This window comes from Salmo salar, chromosome ssa20, assembly GCF_905237065.1.
Source record: "Salmo salar chromosome ssa20, Ssal_v3.1, whole genome shotgun sequence".
NCBI classification, from domain to species: domain Eukaryota; kingdom Metazoa; phylum Chordata; class Actinopteri; order Salmoniformes; family Salmonidae; genus Salmo; species Salmo salar.
In genome coordinates, this window is record NC_059461.1 from 1,046,250 (window position 1) to 1,071,799 (window position 25,550).

At 40.5% G+C, this 25,550-nt stretch overlaps 1 protein-coding gene across 7 annotated transcripts in view; it reads right to left on the minus strand.

The window, feature by feature from the left end:
• Nucleotides 1–25,550, minus strand: part of col4a4 (collagen, type IV, alpha 4) — a 241,645-nt gene that overhangs the window by 82,757 nt on the left and 133,338 nt on the right. For 4 of the 7 annotated variants that reach the window (XM_045704243.1, XM_014159949.2, XM_014159950.2 and 1 more), the window contains 11 exons: nucleotides 20,372–20,434; nucleotides 17,819–17,863; nucleotides 17,641–17,694; nucleotides 17,294–17,354; nucleotides 16,492–16,500; nucleotides 15,172–15,276; nucleotides 14,878–15,033; nucleotides 13,023–13,031; nucleotides 12,616–12,705; nucleotides 5,495–5,655; nucleotides 1,666–1,735 (listed from right to left, as the gene is read on the minus strand). In XM_045704243.1, the coding sequence (XP_045560199.1) occupies nucleotides 1,666–1,735; nucleotides 5,495–5,655; nucleotides 12,616–12,705; nucleotides 13,023–13,031; nucleotides 14,878–15,033; nucleotides 15,172–15,276; nucleotides 16,492–16,500; nucleotides 17,294–17,354; nucleotides 17,641–17,694; nucleotides 17,819–17,863; nucleotides 20,372–20,434 (823 nt within the window). The remainder of the gene's footprint in view (nucleotides 1–1,665; nucleotides 1,736–5,494; nucleotides 5,656–12,615; nucleotides 12,706–13,022; nucleotides 13,032–14,877; nucleotides 15,034–15,171; nucleotides 15,277–16,491; nucleotides 16,501–17,293; nucleotides 17,355–17,640; nucleotides 17,695–17,818; nucleotides 17,864–20,371; nucleotides 20,435–25,550) is intronic. The other 3 variants (XM_014159951.2, XM_014159952.2, XM_045704244.1) reach the window with 3 other exon arrangements.

Sequence of the window (25,550 nt, forward strand, 5' to 3'; positions counted from 1 at the left end):
GCTACAGGCCTTTTTATGGTACCTTCCCCAGATCCGTGCCTTGACACATTCCTGTGTCAGAGCTCTAGGGACAATTCGTTTGACCTAATAGCTTGGTTTTTGCTCTGACATACACTGTCAACAGTGGGATCTTATATAGACAGGTGTGTGCCTTTCCAAATCATGTCCAAGCAATTGAATTTAACACAGGTGGACTGCAATCAAGTTATAGAAACATCTCAAGGAAACAGGATTTATATGAACTCAATTTCGAGTCTCATAACAAATAAGGGATTTCTGTTTTTTCTATTTAAGAAATTAGTAAAGATTTCTAAAAACCTGTTTAGCTTTGTCATTATGGGATACTGTGTGTAGATTGCTGAGAATTTTAATTTATTTAATCAATTTTAGAATAAGGCTGCAACATAACAAAATGTTGAAAATGTCAAGGGGTCTGTTACTGTTGCCCAGCCCATCAAGCCCTGATTGGTGAACTACTGATCCATTCACAGACCTTTGTCTGTTGGAAAGGTTAGGGACACCCAACTACACAAACAGTGCTTAACATACAATGTTTTCACTGTACATATTTGACACACATGACTTCATTGTGAATGTTCATATATACAGTAATTACTCTTCAACATGTCGTCATCTGGGATTTGAACTCACAACCTTTGAACTCACAACCATTACAATATTCCAGCTACGCCACCATTAGTGTTAATTGATTAGTAGTATTTGGTTTCATTTAAAAAATAATAATAATAATTATATTCACGGTTTTCAATTTAAGTTTAATTCTTTTTTTTAAATATATATAAATGCATTATGTGGGTTGAATTGTGTAACAACACATAATAAAATAATTGATGGTATTTAGTATTTATACTGAAAAAATATATAAATGCAATATGCTACAATTCCAAAGATTTGACTGAGTTACAGTTCATATAAGGAAATCAGTCAATTGAAATAAATGCATTAGGCCCTAATCTATGGATTTCACATGACTGGCCAGGGGTACAGCCATGGGTGGGCCTGAGAGGTCATAGGCCCACCCGCTTGGCAGCCAGGCCCAGCCAATCAGAACAAGTTTTTCCCCACAAAAGAGCTTTATTACAGACATAAATACTCCTCAGCACCACCACCCCTCCTTAGACGATCCCACAGGTGAGGAAGCCGGATGTGGAGTTCCTGGGCAGGCGTGGTTACATGTGGTCTGCGGTTGTGATGCCGTTGGATGTACTGCCAAATTCTCTAACATGATGTTGAAGGCAGCTTATGGTAAAGAAATTAACATAAAATTATCTGAACATTCAATTCTGTGGTATTGTGTTATGTGACAAAACGGCACATTTTAAAGTGGCCTTTTACTGTTCCCAGCACAAGGTGCACCTGTGTAATGAGCATGCTGTTAAATCAGCTTCTTGATATGCCACACCTGTCAGATGGATGGATAATCTTGGCAAAGGAGAAATGCTCACTAACAGGGATGTAAACAAATTCCTCCACAAAATGTTAGAGCAATACGCTTGTTGTGCATATGGAAAACTTAAGGGATCTTTAATTTCAGCTCATGGGACCAACAATTTTTACATTTTACGTTCATATTTTTGTTCAGTATGAATACATCCAATGGCAAGATAGAATGTTCAAAATCGACCAATGAAAAGTCACCCTTACCTTTAATGCATAGATAGACGTCACCTTTCTGACCTTTTGGACCCCGGACACCTGCAAATCCTGGGAAGCCCTATAAAATTGATAATTTTGTTTTTATCAACTCAACATTAACCTGGTTCTGTTTGTTGTGTATTGCCTTGGCTAAGCATTGCAACTATAGGATCAGTTATGGTTGGGCAGGAGTTGTCCCAGAGGTGCCAATTGGCCTATAGGCAGGCTACATGCTGCACATAGGGCCCTGTGAATTGCAGGACATTAACATTTTTCTCTCCGCCGCCAAGAGGGAGCTCACTAAAATGTTTTGATCACGACTTGGGGGGGGCCACGCAACCAAATCTTGCTTACTTTACTGGGCCTAGGGTGCATGATCTGTGCCTTGATATTCTGGTTCTCATGGAGATCTGGCTCAAGGGTTCGATCAAGGATATGGACAATGAAATTGCTGATTACAACATCTTCAGGTGTGATAGACTGAAAAGGAGGGAGTGGTGGCCACATATGTGAAATCGACTCGTTCTCTAAGTGTCACTATCCCCCAAAAGTTTGTGTTTGGTTGTAGCTGTGGCGTCACACCAAAATACGCATTTGTTTGTAGTAGGGATCGCCCCTTGCTGCACTGATGGAAGCGGTTGATACTATTCTGAATATTTTAAACCTTTTCTGTGATCTGAGTTTAGTTATTTTATGAGATTTTTACTTTGTGGCTTACCCCGGCCTCTGATCATTTGAAGAATATTTGTTTTGACTTTAACCTGACTTCCACCCCCACAAGTACCTATTGAGTGGTGTATTTTCTAATGACATCAGTGATAACTTTCCTATTGTATGTATTAGAGATAACAAACATAAAAACATTGATCCTTGTATAATTATGAAGATACATTTTTATTTTACTCCTCTATCAGCTGCATGCCTGAACCTGAATTGGCTCTTGAACTTTTCTCAACTATTGTTATATCTCCAGCAGACTAACATGCTTGCTTTAAACGCCTTAGAGTTAAAAATAGAACAAATCCTTGGTTCTCTATAGAACTTAAAGATCTCATTATGATGAGAAATCAGGTAAAAAAGCTGACTCGGCACTGTGCTGCCCTCTTTATTGACATATTGATGGCTTTCAGTTAGGTTTCCTTGAAATGAAGAAAGGTGTCCCATGGTGATCCATTTTAGGTCCTGTACTTTTTACTGTCTATATAAACAATGTTGATCTATCTGCAAAAAAAACTAAAAACATACACCTGTATCCAAATGACACTGTTGTGTGTGCTATTGCCCCCATGTTTGACCCGGCTCCTTTGGAGGTTCAATCTGCCTTTATTGCTTTGCAGAAAGCCTTTGTTGAACTGAAACTGGTATTTAATGCCGGTAAAACCAAGTATATGTTATTCTCCAAATCATGTAAAAATGTATCTGATTATTCATGCATATTTACATTGGTTGGTGCCCTCATTGATCGTGCCCCCACAAAAAATAACTCAGTATCTGGATTGACGAAAAGCTATCTTTCAAAAAGCATGTTGATGAGTTAGTTAAGAAATGAAGAATTAAAATGGGCTTCCTTTATAGGAATAGGTCATGCCAGTCATTAAATAGCAGAAAACAAATAATGCAGTTAACATTCATACTGGCTCTAAAATATGGCGATATTCTCTATTTGAATGCAGCTGCCACTGTATTGAAGCCATTGAAAGCAGTTTATCATAACGCACTATGCTTTATTAAGGGTGATAGGTTCTGTACACATCACTACATTCTGTATCAGAAAGTGGGCTGGCCCTCTTTGAAGTCTCGTAGATTGATGCATTGCACTATATTTGTTTATAAAGGCCTACTGCATAAGGTTCTGCTGTACCTTTCTTCATTGTTAACTTACAGATGTACGAGATACCAGACCCAGTCTCAGGGATGGATAACACTGGAGATCCTTTCGATCTAAACTGAGTTAGGTAAATCTGCTTTTATTATTTCCGCACCTTACTTGTGGAATAATTTCCAAGGCTAAAGAATGTTGATTAATTGGTGCCTCAAAGACAATTAAAAGGCTGATTGAGGACCTTTTTACTGAAGAATGTGTTTGTTTTCTATGATTGTGTTTTCCTTTTTGTGTATTGATGTGTACAGTGCATTTGGAAAGCATTTGATTAAAATGGATTAAGTTAAATATTTTCCTCATCAATCTACACACAATACTGCATAATGCCAAAGCGAAAACAGGTTTTTAGATATTTTTGCAAATGTATTAAAAATAAAAAAACAGATACTTTATTTACATACCATTCAGACCCTTTGCTATGAGACTCCATTGATCATCCTTGAGATGTTTCTACAACTTGATTGGAGTCCACCTGTGGTAAATTCAATTGTTTGGACATGATTTGGAAAGGCACACACCTGCCAATATAAGGTTCCATAGTTGACAGTGGAAGTCAGAGCAAAAACCAACCCATGAGGTCGAATGAATTGTCCGTAGAGCGCAGAGACAAGATTGTGTCGAGGCACAGATCTGGGAAAGGGTACCCAAACATTTCTTCAGCGTTGAAGGTCCCCAAGAACACAGTGGTCTCCATCATTCTTAAATGGAAGAAGTTTTGAAACTGAGCAATCGGCCAAACTGAGCAATCTGGGGAGAAGGAACTTGGTTAGAGAGGTGACCAAGAACCCGATGGTCACTGTGACAGAGCTCCAGAGTTCCTCTGTGGAGATGGGAGAACATTCCAGAAGGACAACCATATATGCAGCACTCTACCATTCAGGCCTTTATGGTAGAGTAGCCAGACGGAAGCCACTCCTCAGTAAAAGGCACATAACAGCCCGCTTGGAGTTTGCCAAAAGGCACCTAAAGGACTCTCAGACAATGATAAACAAAATTCTCTGGTCTGATGAAAGCAAGATTGGACTCTTTGGCCTGAATGTCAAGTGTCACGTCTGGACGAAACATGGCACCATCCCTACGGTGAAGCATGGTGGTAGCAGCATCATGCTGTGGGGATGTTTTTCAGCGGCAGGGACTGGGAGACTAGTCAGGATTGAGGCAAAGATGAACGCCGCAAAGTACAGAGTGATCCTTGATGAAAACCTGTTCCAGAGCGCTCAGGACCTGAGTGGGGCGATGGTTTTACCTTCCAACACGACAACGACCTGGCCAAGACAACGCAGGAGTAGCTTTGGGACAAGTCTCAAAGTGCTTGAGTGGCCCAACCAGAGCCCGGACATGAACCCGATTGAACATCTCTAGTGAGACCTTAAAATAGCTGTACAGCGACGCTCTCCATCCAACCTGACAGAGCTTGAGAGGATCGGGAGAAAAGAATGGGAGAAGAATGGGAGAAACTCCCCAAATACAGGCGTGCCAAGCTTGTAGCGTCATACTCAAGAAGACTCGATGCTGTAATTACTGCGAATGACACTTCAGCAAAGTACTGAGTAAAGGGTCTGAATACTTATGTAAATGTTATATTTAATTATTTCATTTTTTTATAGATTTGCAAACATTTCTGAAAACCTGTTTTTGCTTTGTCATTATGGGGTATTGTGTATAGAATTGATGAGGGAAAAAACGATTTAACACATTTTAGAATAAGGCTGTAATGTAACAAAATGTGAAAAAAGTCAAGGGGTCTGAATTCTTTCCGAATGCACTGTATATTGATGTGTATAGTGTATATTGATGTCCATTGATGTGTATACAGGGCTCATCTGTAAAAGAGATCTTGGTCTCAGCATGACCCTGTCAAAATAAAGGTTAAATAAAAATATATTTTTTCCTGATCCGCTCACAGGGTCAGGAAAAACTCTTGGTCTTAGTTAGAACACTGACAATGATACTCACGTCTGCCCCACTTCTTCCTATGTCTCCGGGAAAACCAATGTTGCCCCTCAGGCCTGGTGCCCCACAAAGTCCTGGTAACCCTGGTAATCCCGGAATCCCCACGAGGCCAGGGTCTCCCTTTGAAGGCGGGAGAAGCTCACAATCACAATCACCATCACTTCCTAAAAACAATGAGACAAAGTGAATAAGAAAGATACAGGATTAGGGTTTCACTAATTTGACAAAGGGGCCAATTACATATATTGACATGATCCAAGGGGCCAGAAAATGGTGCACAATTCATAATTATTTAATGTATGGTGGGCCACACAATAAATGGCTTGCAGGCCACATTTGGCCGGACATATGCTGTGTTGTGCACCCCATAGAATACAAAAAGGCATAGAGTACAGATGCAGGATCTTAATTTGATAACTTCTTTGTAGATAAGAATATTTCTGCTTAGCAGGACATGCAAACTTGTAGTGTATTTGATTTTTAAAAAGGGTTCTAAATTTTGTAATTTCCACTTTGAAATTTCAGACATGATTTGGGTTTGCCCTAACAAAAAATGTATCAACCCCTGCAAAAATGTACATTCATTATAATCCACATAATAATTCACACTTTCTGTTGCTGCAGGATTGTTTTCCTGCTGTTGCAAACTGGCTCGAATTAAGATCCTATGAGAAAGGTACAGGATAGCTGTGTACAATGGCAGCCTACACACTGAGTGTACAAACATTAGGAACACCAGCTCTTTCCATGCCATAGACTGACCAGGTTAACCCAGCTGAAAGCTATGATCCCTTATTGATGTCACCTATTAAATTTATTGATGTCACCACTTATTTATTTTAGTCAGGTCTAAAGGAACATTATATGAAGAAAATGTATTTCAAAAGAACAGAATAGGAGTTGGCCTACTGTATGTTATCTGGCTATGTTCCATGCCATAGGCTGTAGGCTTATTTATTTAGCTGACAAGAAGTCCTGTGCCATTATTCTATATTATATGATTTTATAGTAAGAAGAATATACAGTGAACAAATATATAAACTCATCATGCAACAATTTCAAGATTTTACAGTTCATATCAGTCAAATGAAATACATTAATTAAAATCCTAATCTATGGATTTCACATGACTAGGAATACAGATTTGCATCTGTTGGTCACCCCACCTTAAAAAAAAACTAGGTGCGTGGATCATAAAACTAGTCAGTATCTGCTGTGACCACCATTTACCTCAAGCAGCGCGACACATCTCCTTCGCATTGAGTTGATCAGGCAGTTGCGGGAATGTTGTCCCACTCTTCAAAAACTCTAGAGCACCTTTACTGCACACACAGAGACTCATACAAAGCTTTCCCTCACCCTCCATTTGGTAAATCTGACCATAATTCTATCCTCCTGATTCCTGATTACAAGCAAAACTAAAGCAGGAAGCACCAGTGACTCGGACAATAAAGAAGTGATCAAATAACGCAGATACTAAGCTACATGACTGTTTTGCTGTCGTCCCCACAGTGACCGTACCTACATACCCCAACCAGAAGCCATGGATTACAGGCAACATCCCCACTGAGCTAAACGGTAGAGCTGCCGCTTTCAAGGAGCGGGACTCGGACCCTTATAAGAAATCCCGCCATGGGGCGGCAGGTTGCCTAGTGGTTAGAGCGTTGGGCCAGTAACCGAAAGGTTGCTAGATCGAATCTCCGAGCTGACAAGGTAAAAATCTGTCGCTCTGCCCCTGAACAAGGCAGTTATCCCACTGTTCCTAGGCTGTCATTGTAAATAAGAATATGTTCTTAACTGACTTGCCTAGTTAAATAAAGGTAAAAAATAAAACCTGCCTAAATGACTACTGACCCGTAGCACTCACGTCTGTTGCCATGATGTGCTTTGAAAGGCTGGTCATGGCTCACATCAACACCATTATCCCAGAAACCCTAGACCCACTTCGATATACATTCCACCCCAACAGATCCACAGATGATGTAATCTCTATTGCACTCCACACTGCCCTTTCCCACCTGGACAAAAGGAACACCTACATGAGAATGCTATTCATTGACTACAGCTCAGCGTTCAACACCATAGTGCCCTCAAAGCTCATTACTAAGCTCAAGGACCCTGAGACTAAACACCACCCTCTGCAACTGGATCCTGGACTTCCTGATGGCCATCCCCAGGTGGTAAGGATAGGTAACAACACATCTGCCATGCTGATCCTCAACACGGGGGCCTCTCAGGGGTGCGTGCTCAGTCCCTTCCTGTACTCCATGTTCACCCATGACTGCACGGCAAGCGGTACCGGAGCGCCAAGCCTAGGTCCAAAAGGCTTCTTAACAGCTTCTACCCCCTAGCCACAAGACTCCTGAACAGCTAATCAAATGGCTACCCAGACTATTTGCATTGTCCCCGTCCCCCCCTCTTTTACACTGCTGCTACTCTCTGTTGATTATCAATACATAGTCACTTTAATGTTACCTACATGTACATATTACCTCAAATACCTCGACTAACCTGTGCCCCTGCAAATTGACTCTGTACTGGTACCACCTGTATATAGCCTCCCTACTGTTATTTTACTGCTGCTCTTTAATTATTAGTTTTTTTATTTTGTACTTATAAAAAAAAAAATCTTAACTGCATTGTTGGTTAACGGCTTGTAAGTAAGCATTTCACTGTTGTATTCGGTGCATGTGACAAATAAAATTGGATTAGATTTTTTATTTAATTTGCTGTGCGAAGTTGATGGATATTGGCGGGAACTGGAACACGCTGTCATACACGTCGATCCAGAGCATCCCAAACATGCTCAATGGGTTACATGTCTGGTGAGTATGCAGGCCATGGAAGAACAGGAACATTTTCAGATTCCAGGAATTGTGTACAGATCCTTGCAACATGGGGCTGTGCATTATCATGCTGAAACATGAGGTGATGGCGGTGGATGAATGGCATGACAATGGGCCTCAGGATCTCATCACAGTATCTCTGTGCATTCAAATGACCATCGATGAAATGCAATTGTGTTTGTTGTCCATGCCTGCCCATACCATAACCCCACCGCCATCATAGGTCACTCTGTTGACAACGTTGACATCAGTAACATGCTAGCCCACACAACGACATATACACTCGGTACAGTTAAAACCAGGATTCATCCTTGAAGAGCACACTTCTCCAGCGTGCCAGTGGTCATTGAATGTGAATATTTGCCCATTGAACTTGGTTACAATGCCAAACTGCAGTCAGGTCAAAACCCCAGTGAGGATGACGAGCACGCAGATGAGCTTCCCTGAGACGGTTTCTGACAGTTTATGCATACATTTTTGGTTGTGCAAACCCACAGTTTCATCAGCTGTCCAGGTGGCTGGTATCAGACGATCCCGCAGGTGAAGAAGCTAGATGCGGAGGTGCTGGGCTGGTTACACGTGGTCGTCGGTTGTGGGGCTGGTTGGACGTACTGCCAAATTCTCTAAAACGACTTTTGAGGTGGCTTATAGTAGAGCAATTAATATTCAATTCTCTGGGAAAAGCTTTGGTGGACATTCCTGCAGTCAGCATGCCAATTGCACGCTCCCTCAAAACCTGCACACTCTCACATTGTGTTGTGTGACAAAACTGCACATTTTAGAGTGGCCTTAGTATTGTCCCCAGCAGAAGGTGCACCTGTGTAATGTTCATGATGTTTAACTTGTTATGGATAGGGGGCAGTATTTTCACGGCCGGATAAAAAACGTACCCGATTTAATCTGGTTATTACTCCTGCCCAGAAACTAGAATATGCATATAATTAGTAGCTTTGGATAGAAAACACTCCAAAGTTTCTAAAACTGTTTGAATGGTGTCTGTGAGTATAACAGAACTCAAATGGCAGGCCAAAACCTGAGAAGATTCTGTACAGGAAGTACCCTGTCTGACCATTTCTTGGCCTTCTTTGTCATCTCTATCCACAACAGAGGATCTCTGCTGTAACGTGACACTTTCTAAGGCTCCCATAGGCTCTCAGAAGTCGCCAGAACGTTGAATGATGACTCTGCAGTCTCTGGCTGAAAAACAGTAGCGCATTTGGATAGTGGTCGATCTGAGAACAATGAGACGGGCGTGCGCATGCACGTGAAGAGGCCATTTTACATTTTCAGTCTTTGAACGAAAACAACTACTCCCGGTCTAAATATTATCGCTATTTTACGAGAAAAATCTGATTTTAAACAGCGTTTGACATGCTTCGAAGTACGGTAATGGAATATTTTGAATTTTTTTGTCACGAAACGCGCCGGTGCGTCACCCTTCGTTACCCTTCGGATAGTGTCTTGAATGCACGAACAAAACGCCGCTATTTGGATATAACTATGGATTATTTGGAACCAAACCAACATTTGTTGTTGAAGTAGAAGTCCTGGGAGTGCATTCTGACAAAGAACAGCAAAGGTAATCCAATTTTTCTTATAGTAAATCTGAGTTTGGTGAGTACCAAACTTGGTGGGTGTCAAAATAGCTAGCCTGTGATGGCCGGGCTATCTACTCAGAATATTGCAAAATGTGCTTTCACCGAAAAGCTATTTTAAAATCGGACACCGCGATTGCATAAAGGAGTTCTGTATCTATAATTCTTAAAATAATTGTTATGTTTTTTTGTGAACGTTTATTGTGAGTAATTTAGTAAATTCACCGGAAGTGTTCGGTGGGAATGCTAGTTCTGAACGTCACATGCTAATGTAAAAAGCTGGTTTTTGATATAAATATGAACTTGATTGAACAAAACATGCATGTATTGTATAACATAATGTCCTAGGAGTGTCATCTGATGAAGATCATCAAAGGTTAGTGCTGCATTTAGCTGTGGTTTTGGTTTTTGGGACATTATATGCTAGCTTGAAAAATGGGTGTCTGATTATTTCTGGCTGGGTACTCTCTTGACATAATCTAATGTTTTGCTTTCGTTGTAAAGCCTTTTTGAAATCGGACAGTGTGGTTAGATTAACGAGAGTCTTGTCTTTAAAATGGTGTAAAATAGTCATATGTTTGAAAAATGGAAGTTTTCGGATTTTCGAGGAGTTTGTATTTCGCGCCACGGCCTATCATTAGATATTGGAGCGGTGTTCCGCTAGCGGAACGTCTAGATGTAAGAGGTTAATCAGCTTCTTGATATGCCACACCTGTCTGGTGGATGGATAATCTTGACAAAGGATAAATGCTTTTTGTATCGTATAGAACATTTCTGGGATCTTTAATTTCAGTTCATGAAACATGGGACCAACACTTTACATGTTGCGTTTATATTTTTGTAAAGTATAATTGAAATAGAAAGTATATTTTTACCATTCCAGAGCAAGTGCGCATATGAGCGCAAAAGTGATCATTTGAAACATTTGATTTAGAATTATTTGGTAACTTTAGTTGTGAATGATAAAAATCTTAGAATGTCTTGCAGCCCACAAAATATATGTGGGCTGCATGATGTGACTATAGGCTATTGATTATTTGAGAAAGTAGCAACAAAAAAAATGTGCGCTCTGTTCTGTGCCTCAGGCTACACAGTTGTTCTCTCATCAAGTGATCATATTTTCACCCATCAGACTATTTTCAATTTAATCCTGTCTTTACATATTAATGTAAAATTAGTTTTGATTTAGAATGGCCAATTATCAAATGGGCAGAAACAGAGGCAGGGGGAAAAAACATGTTATCTGTATGCACTCGAATTGCGAATGGAGGCGCACGCTTTCCCACCGGTCTGTTTTTCAATGATGCCAGGTAGGCTACTTCGATTTTATAGTGGAGCATGTGCTTAATATGAGCAGCTGAGAAATAAATATAAGAACACTTATTTCACTCCATGCCACTGTTTGAGGAGCATGCTCTTGTTGCGCAACAGGTGATATTCTGCCCAAACTCTCTATGCCATGGGTTCTCCAGCCCTGTTGCAGCTACCCAGTGCTTCATTTGGGAAACCAAGTGAAATCTGTTCGGGAACATCGACAACATGTTTCACTAAACTGTTGACAGCCCCTCTGCACGCTCGAGAAAGGAATAAAGGAAAAAGAGGAGGAAATGGAAACACATGGTGGTGAGACATTCTGTATAGCTGAAGGTAATGTGTCACCCAATGAATTATGAAAATATTAAAAATTATCAACTAGGCTATTCAAAATCAAATACAAATTCACTATAATTGTAGGCAAACTGTAAGCCATCCGCACTTTTCAATGAACCAACAGCATTGCCTAGGGCAGCGTTTCCCAAACTCGGTCAGCATTTCCCAAACTCGGTCCTCGGGACCCCAAGGGGTGCACGTTGATTCAAATGATCAAAGCTTGATGATTAGTTGATTATTTGAATCAGCTGTGTATTGCTAGGGCAAATAACAAAACGTGCATCCCTTGGGGCCCAGAGGACCGAGTTTGGGAAACCCTGGCCTAGGGCTATACTTTGTCTCCCAGACTCGTGCATAGACATTTTGGAGCATAGCATAAGGTAACCAGTCCATCCAGTATGCATAATAATACAGTCCACACTCGAAGGTGATTACTCAAATGTATTTAATTTTGGATTATGAAACAAAGACATCTTAAATCAGTTTTGTTATTCTGCCATTTGTAATATGTGGTAGCCTATGTATTGTATAATGGCACAATCATAATTTTTATTCTGGGTTTTTCGGGGCTTGGGCTCATAAGCCATGCTTATGAGTGTGGGTGTTATGGGTGTTTTGAATGAATCATCATCTTAGAAAGCACTGTCCATTTCATTGTGTTAGGCTTTGAAACAACATCCACAACAACCGTCTTTTACACTTAGTTTCAACCTGCTGTTGAACTTCTTTAAAAGTACAACACTGTTTTGATGATAAGTGTTTGATGCAATTTTGTATTGTATTTGCTTTGATGTCAGTGGTTAGAAGGACAATAGAGCCCTGAGTACCAGGCCATTAGGACCTGATGGTAGTTAGCAAGTTGGGTACTACCAAAGCATGTCCAGAGTGCATGAAAGGAGATCACATGGCATGTGGAATTTTACCGCGGTCATGACACATGACTGCCGATGTGGCGGTAATACAGTCACTGCAACAGCCCTAGACACGTACTAATAATTCCACATGAATAAACCCATGTTACATAACAACTCACCTTTGCTACCGGGGAACCCTGCAGATCCAGGAGGACCTTGATCTCCATCTGCTCCAAGCTCTCCTGGTGAACCAGGGGTGCAGTACGTACCTGCAGCATAACCATGATTACACACCATAACCGAATATCCCAATGGCTGAGTGAAGGGGTACACAAATATTTTGAGAGATCAATTCAATCGAATCCACAGTGCACTATTCATACATTATGTTTTTATCCTATGGTCGAATGAAATCAATGAATGGTTTTGGGTACTGTAAAAATCACTGCTACTACAATGCAGACTCCCCTCAAAGGAATTCCAGGATCTAATAAAGTGCATGTCTAAATTATTGTGTTTTTAGTCAGGTGTTTATCTTGAGAATATCTTGAGAATTAATTCAAACCAGTGAAACAGGAGTGCTCACCTCCACAACCTATGTGGCGCCCACCCAACACACATCACAAGACACACGATGATGTCATACGAGGGGCACACACAGTATGATGACATCATCCCGGGTGGGACACAATGATGATATCATTGCAGGAGACACAAAGGCATGCAGATCAGACAGGGAATAGGGTTAGCAAAACAAACACAAGTGGAATATTAGCTGACAAGATGATGAAAAATGGAAGCAAACTACACTGGTGACTCGAGGAATCCTGGAGATCCTCAATTGCTATATTTGCACCTTTGGGTTAGTTGAGGGGTTCTTGGAGGAACCTTTAATGTTTCAATGTAGCAAAGGGTTCCTGGAAGAACCCTGGACTACAGGCATGGCTAAGTAGGGGCATGGCTTTCAGATGTCACTTTTAATGCCACCCGTGGGAGTAAATGTCATTCCTGTTCATCTGTTTTGTGGTATTGTCTTCACATGTTAAGGTTGAACAGTGACAGGTTTGTATCTTCAGTGAGGTTTACTGGGGTGTAGGAGTTCCTCAAGAGCATTTGCAAATCCTATAGTTGGAATAGTTATGGCTTTATTACTATATATAATCATTAATGTTAATAATATGTTATTAACATATAATAATATTAGAATTTGTAATATGCCTAAATATTGAAGGAACATTTTTATTTGCAGTGTACAAACTTAACATGATGAACAGGAATAAAAACCCACAGTGGAGGTGTTATAATACCCATAAAACCTAGCTGTCAAATAGGGGAATGGTTTTAACAATTTTTCCACCATGCATTTTTTCTATGGGGTATTTTAGAAAAACTTAAAATAAGGGCTATGTTTGTGTAGGCTTACCCTGGCGTGACATTTTGATAACCATGTAAATCTTTCCCGGACAAGGTGACTTATCAATATATTTGGCTTTATTTACTCTCAGATTCAAAAATGCTAATTAGCATCAAAGTAGACATCATGCAAGACTACAAATCCCTGCAGGCTCCTGCTCAACATCTCTAGCTGGCACCTTTGCTATCAGTTACATTTTAAGAAATGTAGCCAATTTATTCATTACTACATTTAACTAACATCAGATAGTTAATCCAGAGATTCTTACCTTTGCCTCGACTCGGCAGTCTCCTCTAGATCATCATGGCATTTGTAGCTCTTTATGATAGTCACATTAACAACTAATTAGCATTTCATTGGTTGAGGTTAAATACAGGCAAATATATTGATAAAAGTCACCTTGTCCGAGAGAGATTTACATGGTTATCAAAACGTCACGGTAAGCCTTCCACAAAACACAGACCTTATTTTAAGTGTTTCTAAAAAACGAATGGTAGAAAAACGATTGGAACCATTTCCCTGTTTGACTGCTACGTTTTATGAGTATTATGACTCATACTGTGGTATTCTATGACATTTACTCTATGGGGTGGCCAAAAATAACCACCTGAAAGCCCCGCCTCCAATAAGCAATGCCTCCAATCTTCTGATAGGCTGCCACATCTACAATATATTATTAAAAAGGTTCAAAATTGAACCCATCCCATTACAAAAAGGTTCCTGTTTCAACCATTACACAGGGGTTCCTCGAAGACCCTTTCCCCCCCACAGGCTCCTTTACTTCTAAGAGTGTACACACAACAACATTGCAATACAAGCTGTAAAGAACTTAATAACATTATCTACAGTACCAACACGATTTCTACATTTACAAGCCAGAATCGAGTAGTAGGTGTTGAGTGTTTAAATCCACATTCAGATGCTATGACAATGAATGCATCGAATATCAAGAGATTAGTAGAAGACAGGCCATGTTCTATGAGAGAAGTGCAAGAGATGGGGACAAAATGCACTTGACGTTGCAAACCTGGGGGGCCGCGCTCTCCTTTCAGACCATTGAGGCCTGCTGTGCCCGGTTTACCAGGCTCTCCAGGTGTAGGCCCGTTCTGGTAGTTCATCCCTGGCTCTCCTTTAAACCCCTTGATGCCAGTGATCCCTATTGGGCCAAGCTCACCATTGGTACCTGAGGAGAGACAGCATGGCATGGTAAGGTAGAGTTACAGTACAAAGACCTTATTAGACACACACGCACACACACGTGCATATAAACAAGCACGCTCACACTGGGGCTGAACTGTATTTTGACTTTTGGGTCACTGACCAGGTATTGATACCCCAGGCAGTCCTTGGCGGCCGTGCATCCCCATCTCCCCAACATCTCCAGGGGGTCCTGGTCTTCCAGGCAACCCCAACTCCCCTAGCATCCCTGAAACAACAGGTTACCATGGGAGTCACAATTACTGCATTAAATGGGTTAGCATTTGTAACTCTTCACTAGCTATATAGGTTTCCAACCAATTGGCAATAGATTTTTATGCAAATATTCTAAAATCTGCATAAAGAATATTCCACCAAACTGACTTGTGGCAGATAAAAATCAGTGTGTCAGTGCGTGATCTACTTTTTTCCTTACGTTTTCATGTACCGAATAAAAATTTGAAGTTCAATGCGTTTCTATCGCACTTTCAACTCTACCGATAGTTTTGACACAAAAACAGTTGCGTTAAATAGCAAATGTGCCTATTCTGGTCTTAGCACATGCCCTCTAGTCAACAGCTCACAGACACAGTGCCGGTAACTGTATTTCCTCTGAGTTTATGTGCATGGGTTATTTTTGGTTGGTTGTTCTAGATCCTTAAGTGAGGAGTGTCAGCATGTATATAATGACACTAGACACCAGACCTCCATAGTCCATTATTTAAAGATTCTAACGCTGAATCACATGTCTTGGTAGCATATCTCACTTTGATACAACCAGTGGGAGAAATGTCTAGAAACTTTTTCTCAAATGTTTTCCTCAAGTTTCATTATGGATGAGCCATACTACTAAATGTAAATAGTAATTAAACCATGTAGTACTAGTACGGTTCTAGATATACCCTGTTATTGGTTCTACCTGGAACCCAGTGTAGAAAGTTCTTCATGAGAGGGTTCTGCAAAGCACCAGACATGGTTCCCCTACAGGGACAAATCAAATAACCCTTTTTTTATGTATGGGTTCTAAGTATCACCAAAAAGGGTTCCTACTTAGAACACTGGTACTACTTAGACCCCTCTCATGATGGTTCTACATAGAATCATTATAAACAGGTTCTTCAAGGACTCAAAAAGAGTTATCCTACAGGAACAATGAAAATTAAATGAAAAAACAGTTTTTGGTACTACTAGACCCTTTTTTCTAAGAATGTATGAAAAACATAATCAGTTGATTTGATATCTGGGATAGTGTGAATGGATGTTACAGCCTGCGCAGGTAAAATCTATAAAGACTAACTGGCGAGAGTGACATATCTTTATAAAGTCTTATCACAGTTGATTTATGAAAATCAGTTTTATCAAGGTGTTTTAGTGATACAGTGATTTTCTTAACAGGCGTGTGCTTTAGTGATACAGTGAATTTCTTAACAGACAATGTGCTCACCTCTACAAGCTGTATGACGGCCATGTAACACACACCACGACCCACAAGACACACGATGATGATGTCATGCCAGGGGGAAAAACAATGATGACATCATGCCAGGACACACACACAATATGCCCACAAAGTCCCATTCTCCTTTAATCGTTTAGTCAATCAGTCTTTCCCGTCAGTTTCCTTACGGGTGAGTCTCAGTAGAGATCCGGATGAGTCAAGGGAGTGTTACAGAAATCATGTCTTCCACCAGTTTCCACCCGCAAATGTAATTTGATTAGATTGCCTATTTATTTTGGGGGGTTAAAACATTGTACATTTAAACAGTACAAAGCCCCGAGGATAACACATGAAAGCATTATACAACACTTATTTCCAATGTAGTCGTCGAGCTAAATAAAATGCCATTATCATGTTTGTCACCATTCTTGAAGTGGAACTGAACCGATGGAGAGAGGGAGCAACTAAATGGAAGAGGAGAATGGTAAATGGGCTATTGACCATGCCAGCATGCAGTGTGTTTTTTTAAAACATAACGTAGGTTCTTAGAGGACCATGGAGTTCAGTCTGCTATGTGTTTATTATTATTTTTTTGCCTTGGAAAATCCAGTTTTGTGAGAAAATTTGTTTTTAAATCACTCATATCACTATGTCAGGTCCCATGCTTGAGAAAACACATTCTAGGAGTCTAATGTAAAGCTAAGACACAGTAACATCCATGGGTTAGTAAGAGTATGAATCTACTACGATGTCACTAAAGAGTCAATGGTGTCCAGAGGACTGTATATGTTGAATACAAAGCTCTTACCTGTATAATTAACCGGCCTGAACTCTGTCAGTCCTTTGGGACCTAGATCTCCTTGGAACCCCTTGGAGACATTTATAAAGATATCACATTAACGTCATGTCACATAAGATAATAAGTAACACCACATTGAAGAAAATCAAATGGGTGATCTCAGTGAGATTGGATGGTGAATAGTTAAGCATTCCTTTCTGAAATATATTTTAAAGTATTTTCTGACTTTATTGAACAGATAAAGAGAATGACAGTGGGGAATGGTAGAGAGAGGTTGTATCAAAGGGCAGTAGGCCAGATTCAAACCTATGCCGACACCGTACAGAGAGCGCTGCTTTCTACAGTGAGTGGCTAACCTTGGGTCCCTCTGTTCCTATCAGACCAGGTAGGCCAGGGCTCCCGAGAATCCCCTGAACATACGAGAAATCATGGTAATTAGAGCACACACACACACACACACACACACACACACACACACACACACACACACACACACACACACGTATTGAATACGGTGACAAAACTGCTGCATACCTTTACACCAGGTGGCCCAGGGAAGCCAGGATATCCAGAAAGACCCTAATAACACGAGAACATACTATTTTTATCCACTATACATGCAGTGCTGTAAAGTAACTCAGTAAAAATACTTTGAAGTACTACTTAAGTCGTTTTTTGGGGTATCTGCTACTACTAATATTTTTGACTACTTTTAGTCCACTACATTCTTAATGAAAATATATACTTTTTACCTGCATACATTTCCCTGACACCCAAAAGTACTACATTTTGAATGGTTAACAGGACAGGAAAATGTCATTTACTTTTGATAATAGGTATATTTTAGCATTTAATATTACTTTTGATACTTAAGTAAATTTAAAACCAGACTTTTATTCAAGTAGTACTTTACTGGGTGACTTTCACTTTCTATTAACATGTCTTTACTTTTACTCAAGTATGACAATTGGATACTTTTTCCACCACTGCATATGTGTTACAGTAAAGAGATGAGTAGCTTGAGTAAGGCAGTGTCTTTGTGAGTGTACGCCTGTGATGTTGTGTATGCACCACAAGATGGCGATCCCCTGCAGGCATTTTGTTTCAAAACATGTGGCTCTGAAATGCAAAGAAGTAGGAGCAGGGCAGGAAAGTTCTGCACAAAGTAAAAGCTTCTTAGAAGTGAGAGGAAACCCATAACAGTGATATGGAAAGTACAGGTTAGGCATTAGGGTCCTTTTCCAATACACTCTCAGCTTAAAACATCACCATACAGTAGTTTGAATTTAAAACTAAAGATTCCTTGGGTGAAATATATATTCCAAATCTAATGTAATATGAAACGAATGAATGATCTATGTAGGGGGAGGGGTTAAGTTGAGCCATAGGGGTAAGTTGAGCCACCATTGTTTCTAGGAAACTATACCATTTTTTAAATAATTTGACCAAATATAAGAAGTCATCATTCCATGGACTCTGTGAAAGAAGAAATTACATGGAAAAAGTGGTAAGCAAGCTAGGTCCCCCAAAAATATTTTCACCAAGTCAAATGAATTTTTGTGTTAGAGGTTTCATGATGCTTGTATATAAACCAATTACATAATTTTAGGATTGTTCTATAGGTAAATAGGAGGTCTCTATAAGCTTAAATATGAGGTCCTAAACCTAGCATGAAAGTGCTTCCTTGTGGCTGTGGCTAATACAGTCCAAATCTTTTCCTTGAGGTAAGTTGAGCCAATGACAAGTTGAGCAAATGTAAGTGTTTTCTTCCCAGGCGTAATGCAAGGCATTATCACTCTGGTATGAGATAACAACAAGGCCTGGCCTATGTTTAATGTGTTTTTAAAAAGTTTCTTAGGTGTTAAACCTGTGTTAAAAGCTTAAATTGTTAAAAAACTAAAAAGTGATTGTGATGAAGTGTGTTTGGGAAATAAAGATAGACATGATCTTAAAAAGGTAGTGGTAATATTTCATTCTGAAAAATGTGTAGGCGGCTTCACTTACTCTGTCCCGTGACTCAACCCCCCCCCATAGCCTGCTTAAGTGTGCCAAGAGACCACTTTTTTTGGACAAGCTATGTTTTCAAAACTGTAATGGTTACATACATTTTCATTATTTCCAGTGTTAAACAACATCCTGAAATATATGTAGATATCTTTGTTAGAGAGAATACTATACACAGTACACAAAACATTAAAAACACCTGCTCTTTCCATGACTGACCAGGTGAATCCAGGTGAATGCTATGATCCTTTATTGATGTCACTTCAATTAGTGTAGATGAAGGGGAGGAGATAGGTTAAAGAAGGATGTTTAAGCCTTGAGACAATTGAGACATGGATTGTGTATGTGTGCCATTCAGAAATATTTAAGTGCCTTTGAACGGGGAATGGTAGTATGTGCCAGGCGCACCGTTTTTTGTTAAGAACTGCAACGCTGCTGGGTTTTTCACCCTCAACAGTTTCCTGTGTGTATCAAGAATGGTCCACCGCCCTAAAGGACATCCAGCCAACTTGACACAACTGTGGGAAGCATTGGAGTCAACATGGGCCATCATCCCTGTGGAATGCCTTTGACACCTTTTAGAGTCCATGCCCTGACAAATTGAGGCAGTTCTGAGGGCAAAAGGGGGGTTCAACTAAATATTAGGAAGGTGTTCCTAATGTTTGGTATACTCCGCATATTTCCCTTGACGGAGTGATGCTGAATGTAAAAATTGGCTCAACTTACTCCATTCTCCACTATTACTCTGCAATACCAGATTGACTATGACTTGGGGTTTTTGCTGACCATGTCCTCTGTGGCTCAGTTGGTAGATCTTGGTGCTTGCAATGCCAAGGTTGTGGGTTTGATTCCCATGGGGGGCCAGTATGAAAATCTATGCACTTACTACTGTAATACGCTTTGGATAAAAGCATCTGCTAAAATGTAACCTGATCAGGAAAAATTCCAGACCTTGGGTAAAGGTTGTCTAGGCTCAAGAGTTTTTCCAGGTCACAAGGTCAGGAAAAACTCTGATCCCTAATCATAACATCCCTCAGGAGCATACTCAAAGAGGAGAATCAAGTCATTTATAATATCTCTTACCCTGACTCCAGGAAATCCGATGATTCCCTTTTCTCCTTTTAATCCTGTCAATGAGTCGAATCCCTGAGAAATCAATCACTCACAGATTACTAACACACAATTAGACATTATGGTACAGGGTAAGGCAACATATTTGTGTTTACCATTACATGAGATTCACCTTGTCCTACGGTGTGACCAACAGACATCATATACTACTCAATTGATCACAATCTATAACTAACATAATTTGTATTGAATGAAGAAATTAATGTATTGAATGAAGAAATGAATGAAGAAACGTGAGAGCTGTGTGTATGAGGGTATGGCTACACTCTTAGAAAAAAGGGTGATATTTATAACCATATAGCAGAGGTGGCACCACAAATTCTTAATTTTTTTTACTCGGCCGTGCTTTGACCCCTGGTATCATATAAACACACATATGACATGGAAGAATGCGTAGAATTGCGGGAAATTTTATTTAAAGCTGCACATTTTATTTACATAAGCATTCAGACCCTTTGCTATGAGACCTGAAATTGAGCTCAGGTGCATCCTGTTTCCATTGATCATCCTTGAGTTGTTTCTCCAACTTGATTGGAGTCCACCTGTGGTATATTCAATTGATTGGACATGATTTGGAAAGGCACACAACAGTCTATGTAAGGTCCCACAGTTGACAGTGCATGTCAGAGCAAAAACTAAGCCATGAGATCGAAGGAATTGTCTGTAGACCTCTGAAACAGGATTGTGTTGAGGAACAGATCTGGGGAAGGGTACCAAAACATTTCTTCAGCATTGAAGCTCCCCAAGAACACAGTGGCCTCCATCATTCTTAAATGGAAGAAGTTTCGAAACTGAGCAATCGGCCAAACTGAGCAATCGGGGGAGAAGGGACTTGGTTAGAGAGGTGACCAAGAACCCGATGGTCACGGTGACAGAGCTCCAGAGTTCCTTTGTGGAGATGGGAGAACATTCCAGAAGGACAACCATATCTGCAGCACTCTACCAATCAGGCCGTTATGGTAGAGTAGTCAGAAGGAAGCCACTCCTTAGTAAAAGGCACATAACAGCCCGCTTGGAGTTTGTCAAAAGCACCTAAAGGACTCTCAGACAATATTTTTTTTTTATCTTTATTTAACTAGTCAAGTCAGTTAAGAACAAATTCTTATGATAAACAAGATTCTCTGGTCTGATGAAAGCAAGATTGGACTCTTTGGCCTGAATGCCAAGTGTCACGTCTGGACAAAATCTGGCACCATCCCTACGGTGAAGCATGGTGATTCCTGTATCATGCTACTGGGATGTTTTTCAGCGGCAGGGACTGGGAGACTAGTCAGGATCGAGGGAAAGATGAATGGAGCAAAGTACAGAGAGATCCTTGATGAAAACCGGCTACAGAGCACTCAGGACCTCAGACTGGGGCGACGGTTCACCTACAGAGAAGAATGGGACAAAATCCCCAAATACAGATGTGCCAAGCTTATAGTGTAAACCCCAAGAAGACACAAGGCTGTAATCGCTGCCAAAGGTGCTCCAACAAAGTACTGAGTAAAATGTGTAAATACTTACGTAAATGTGATATTTCATTTATTTTTACAAATGTTCTTTATTTTTACTATTCTACATTTTAGAATAATAGTGAAGACATCAAAACTAAAAAATAACACATATGGAGGAACTTTCTCAGGGCCCTGTCTTTCAAAGATAATTAGTAAAAATACAAATAACAAATAACTTTGTTATTATAATTAGTAAAAATACAAATAACTTGACATATCTTCATGGTAAAGGGTTTAAACACTGTTTCCCATGCTTGTTCAATGAACCATAAACAATTAATGAACACGCACCTGTGGAACGGTCGTTAAGACACTAACAGGCAATTAAGGTCACAGTTATGAAAACTCCATCAGTGCTCAGACTGTCCGCAATAGGCTGAGAGAGGCTGGACTAAGGGCTTGTAGGCCTGTTGTAAGGCAGGTCCTCACCAGACATCACCGGCAACAAAGTCGCTTATGGGCACAAACCCACCGTCGCTGGACCAGACAGGACTGGCAAAAAGTGCTCTTCACTGAAGAGTCGCGGTTTTGTCTCACCAGGGGTGATGGTCGGATTCGCGTTTATCGTCAAAGGAATGAGCGTTACACCGAGGCTTGTACTGTGGAGCGGGATCGATTTGGAGGTGGAGGGTCCATCCTGGTCTGGGCGGTGTGTCACAGCATCATCGGGCTGAGCTTGTTGTCATTGCAGGCAATCTCAACGCTGTGCGTTACAGGGAAGACATCCTCCTCCCTCATGTGGAACCCTTCCTGCAGGCTCATCCTGACAAGACCCTCCAGCATGACAATGCCACCAGCCATACTGCTCATTCTGTGCGTGATTTCCTGCAAGACAGGAATGTCAGTGTTCTGCCATGGCCAGCGAAGAGCCCGGATCTCAATCCCATTGAGCACGTCTAGGACCTGTTGGATTGGAGGGTGAGGGATAGGGAAATTCCCCCCAGAAATGTCAGGGAACTTGCAGGTGCCTTGGTGGAAGAGTGGGGTAACATCTCACAGCAAGAACTGGCAAATCTGGTGCAGTCCATGAGGAGGAGATGCACTGCAGTACTTAATGCAGCTGGTGGCCACACCAGATACTGACTGTTGCTTTTGATTTTGACCCCTCCCCTCCTTTGTTCAGGGACACATTTTTCAATTTCTGTTAGTCACATGTCTGTGGAACTTGTTCAGTATATGTCTCAGTTGTTGAGTCTTATGTTCATACAAATATTTACACATGTTAAGTTTGCTGAAAACAAACCCAGTTGACAGTGAGAGGTTGTTCTTTTTTTGCTGAGTTTAATAACCAAAAAAGTGTTAAACAAATCCCAAAATTATTTTATATTTGAGATTCTTTAAAGTAGCCACCCTTTGTTTTGATGACAGCTTTGCACACTCTTGGTATTCTCTCAAACAGCTTCATGAGGTTGCATTTCAATTAACAGGTGTGCCAATCAGAGTTACCCGCCTCAGAAATTGCAGCCCAAATGAATGCTTCACAGAGTTCAAGTAACAGACACATCTCAACATCAACTGTTCAGAGGAGATTGGGTGAATCAGGCCTTCATGGTCGAATTGCTGCAAAGAAAACACTACTAAAGGACACCAATAAGAAAATGTGTGGTACCCACCGTGAAGCATGGAGGAGGAGGTGTGATGGTATGGGGGAACTTTGCTGGTGACACTGTCTGTAATTTATTTAGAATTCAAGGCACACTCAACCAGCATGGCAACTACAGCATTCTGCAGTGATACGGCATCCCATTTGGTTTGCGCTTCGTGGGACTATAATTTGTTTTTCAACAGGACAATGACCCAACACACCTCCAGGAAGTGTAAGGGCTATTTGACCAAGAAGGAGAGTGATGGAGTGCTGCATCAGAAGAGATATGCTAGACCCTATGTCAGAGAGGTGTTTTTTGGACCACATCATGTCTATTGTCCTAATAATAGCCCTTGTGAAAAACAAGTGTTTGAAAACATGTTTTCAAAAGGCCTCCAGGGCCGACAGAGAAGTTTCTTACTTTTTCCCCCTTCCATTTATTCCCATAGTCATTTGTTATGGTTTGCACTGCTTATGAGGGCATAAACTGGGTCAAGATGCCAGCAGAGTAAGTAGACCTTTATGTAGTAAAATAAATGTTAAATACAAATAAATAAATAAAAGACTACCACACTTTTAACAGCACATTACTCAACACTAGTGAGATTCATGTCCCCTACGGTACGCCTAAAGAATATAAAAAAAATGTTTTTTATCTCTACATGTAGGTCTCCTGATTTAAACCCGATCAACCTTGTTGCAACTAAAATGTAGTTGAAATAAACATCTGCATGTTTGCTTGGCATGGATTGTGACGCCTCGTTCCTCGCCCTCTTCAACTCCGCCAATGACGTGACTGTCCGTCAATAATTACATTTAGAGGATTGGAGGATTCTAAATTCATATCTGAGGTGCGTTTTTTCGTTAGGGTAAATCTGGTCTGTGAGAATATCTAAGGGGCTTTTATACAATTATAATGCAGGGTTAATAATAATAGTAATCGCTTTGTAAATAAGGATGCATTATGAAAGGAAAATGACATGCGCAAGAGACGGTGGTATATCTTTTTATTTCTCACAATTTTCTTTAACCAATTTTGGTCTTTAATGCAGGGCCGACAGACAAGTTCCTTACTTTTTTTTTTACTGAAATTGCAACCAACTTTATATGGCTTGTTTAAAAAATAACGATATTTTGGAGATTATTTCGTTTCAAATAACCGAAAGTGAGTGATTGTAATCTGAATAAAGGGAAAAAGGCCATTCTTGAATATTGGGTGAGACATTCTTACTAATTTGTAAAGAAATCCAGTTTGTTATTTAGAATTTTTATTTCTGTTTTAAGAGGGGGAGAAACCAAAAGCCCACGGTGTCTATTTTTCAAAAATCTTCAGTCCACATGTCAAGTGTGGCTCAGTTGGTAAAGCATGGTGTTTGCAACGCCAGGGTTGTGGGTTCGATTCCCATGGGGAACCAGTATGGGAAAAAACTATTTTATGAAATGTATGCATTCACTACTGTAAGTCGCTCTGGATAAGAGTGTCTGCTAAATGACTAAAATGTAAAATGTCAGTGAAATCCCCCCATTGTATTTACCCAAGCTCTTTCTTAACTCCAGGAACACAGACAGTTTTTGTTGTTGTTGCCTGACGCAGGACTCTAGTGCCAGAGGAGAGACTCTCAGACTGAAAACACCTCCATTAATTGCCACAGTTTAGACTCCTGCTAGATCAGCGTTCTAACTCACACTTGTGATAGTGTGGTGCAATGACAGAATGCAACCATCTACCACAAATGGCCGCTGCATAACTTTTAAAGGAAGAACCACTGTATGTTCACTATTGAATGTTTACTTTCGTAATTCACTAAAATAAATAAGCTCAGCGAGAAGACTCACTGGGTACAGACGTCAATTCAACATCTATTCCACGTTGGTTCAATGTCATTTCATTGCAACGATGTGGAAACAACGTTGATTCAACCAGTGTGTGCCCAGTGGGGATTGATGGGCGCTTCTTTTTGTTCAGGACAGCTCGCGTGTTCTGTGTGAAAGTAGCTATCAACTTCTGTACTGCTTGAGTGCTCGAGAAGTTGTTACTCGTGGGAGCATA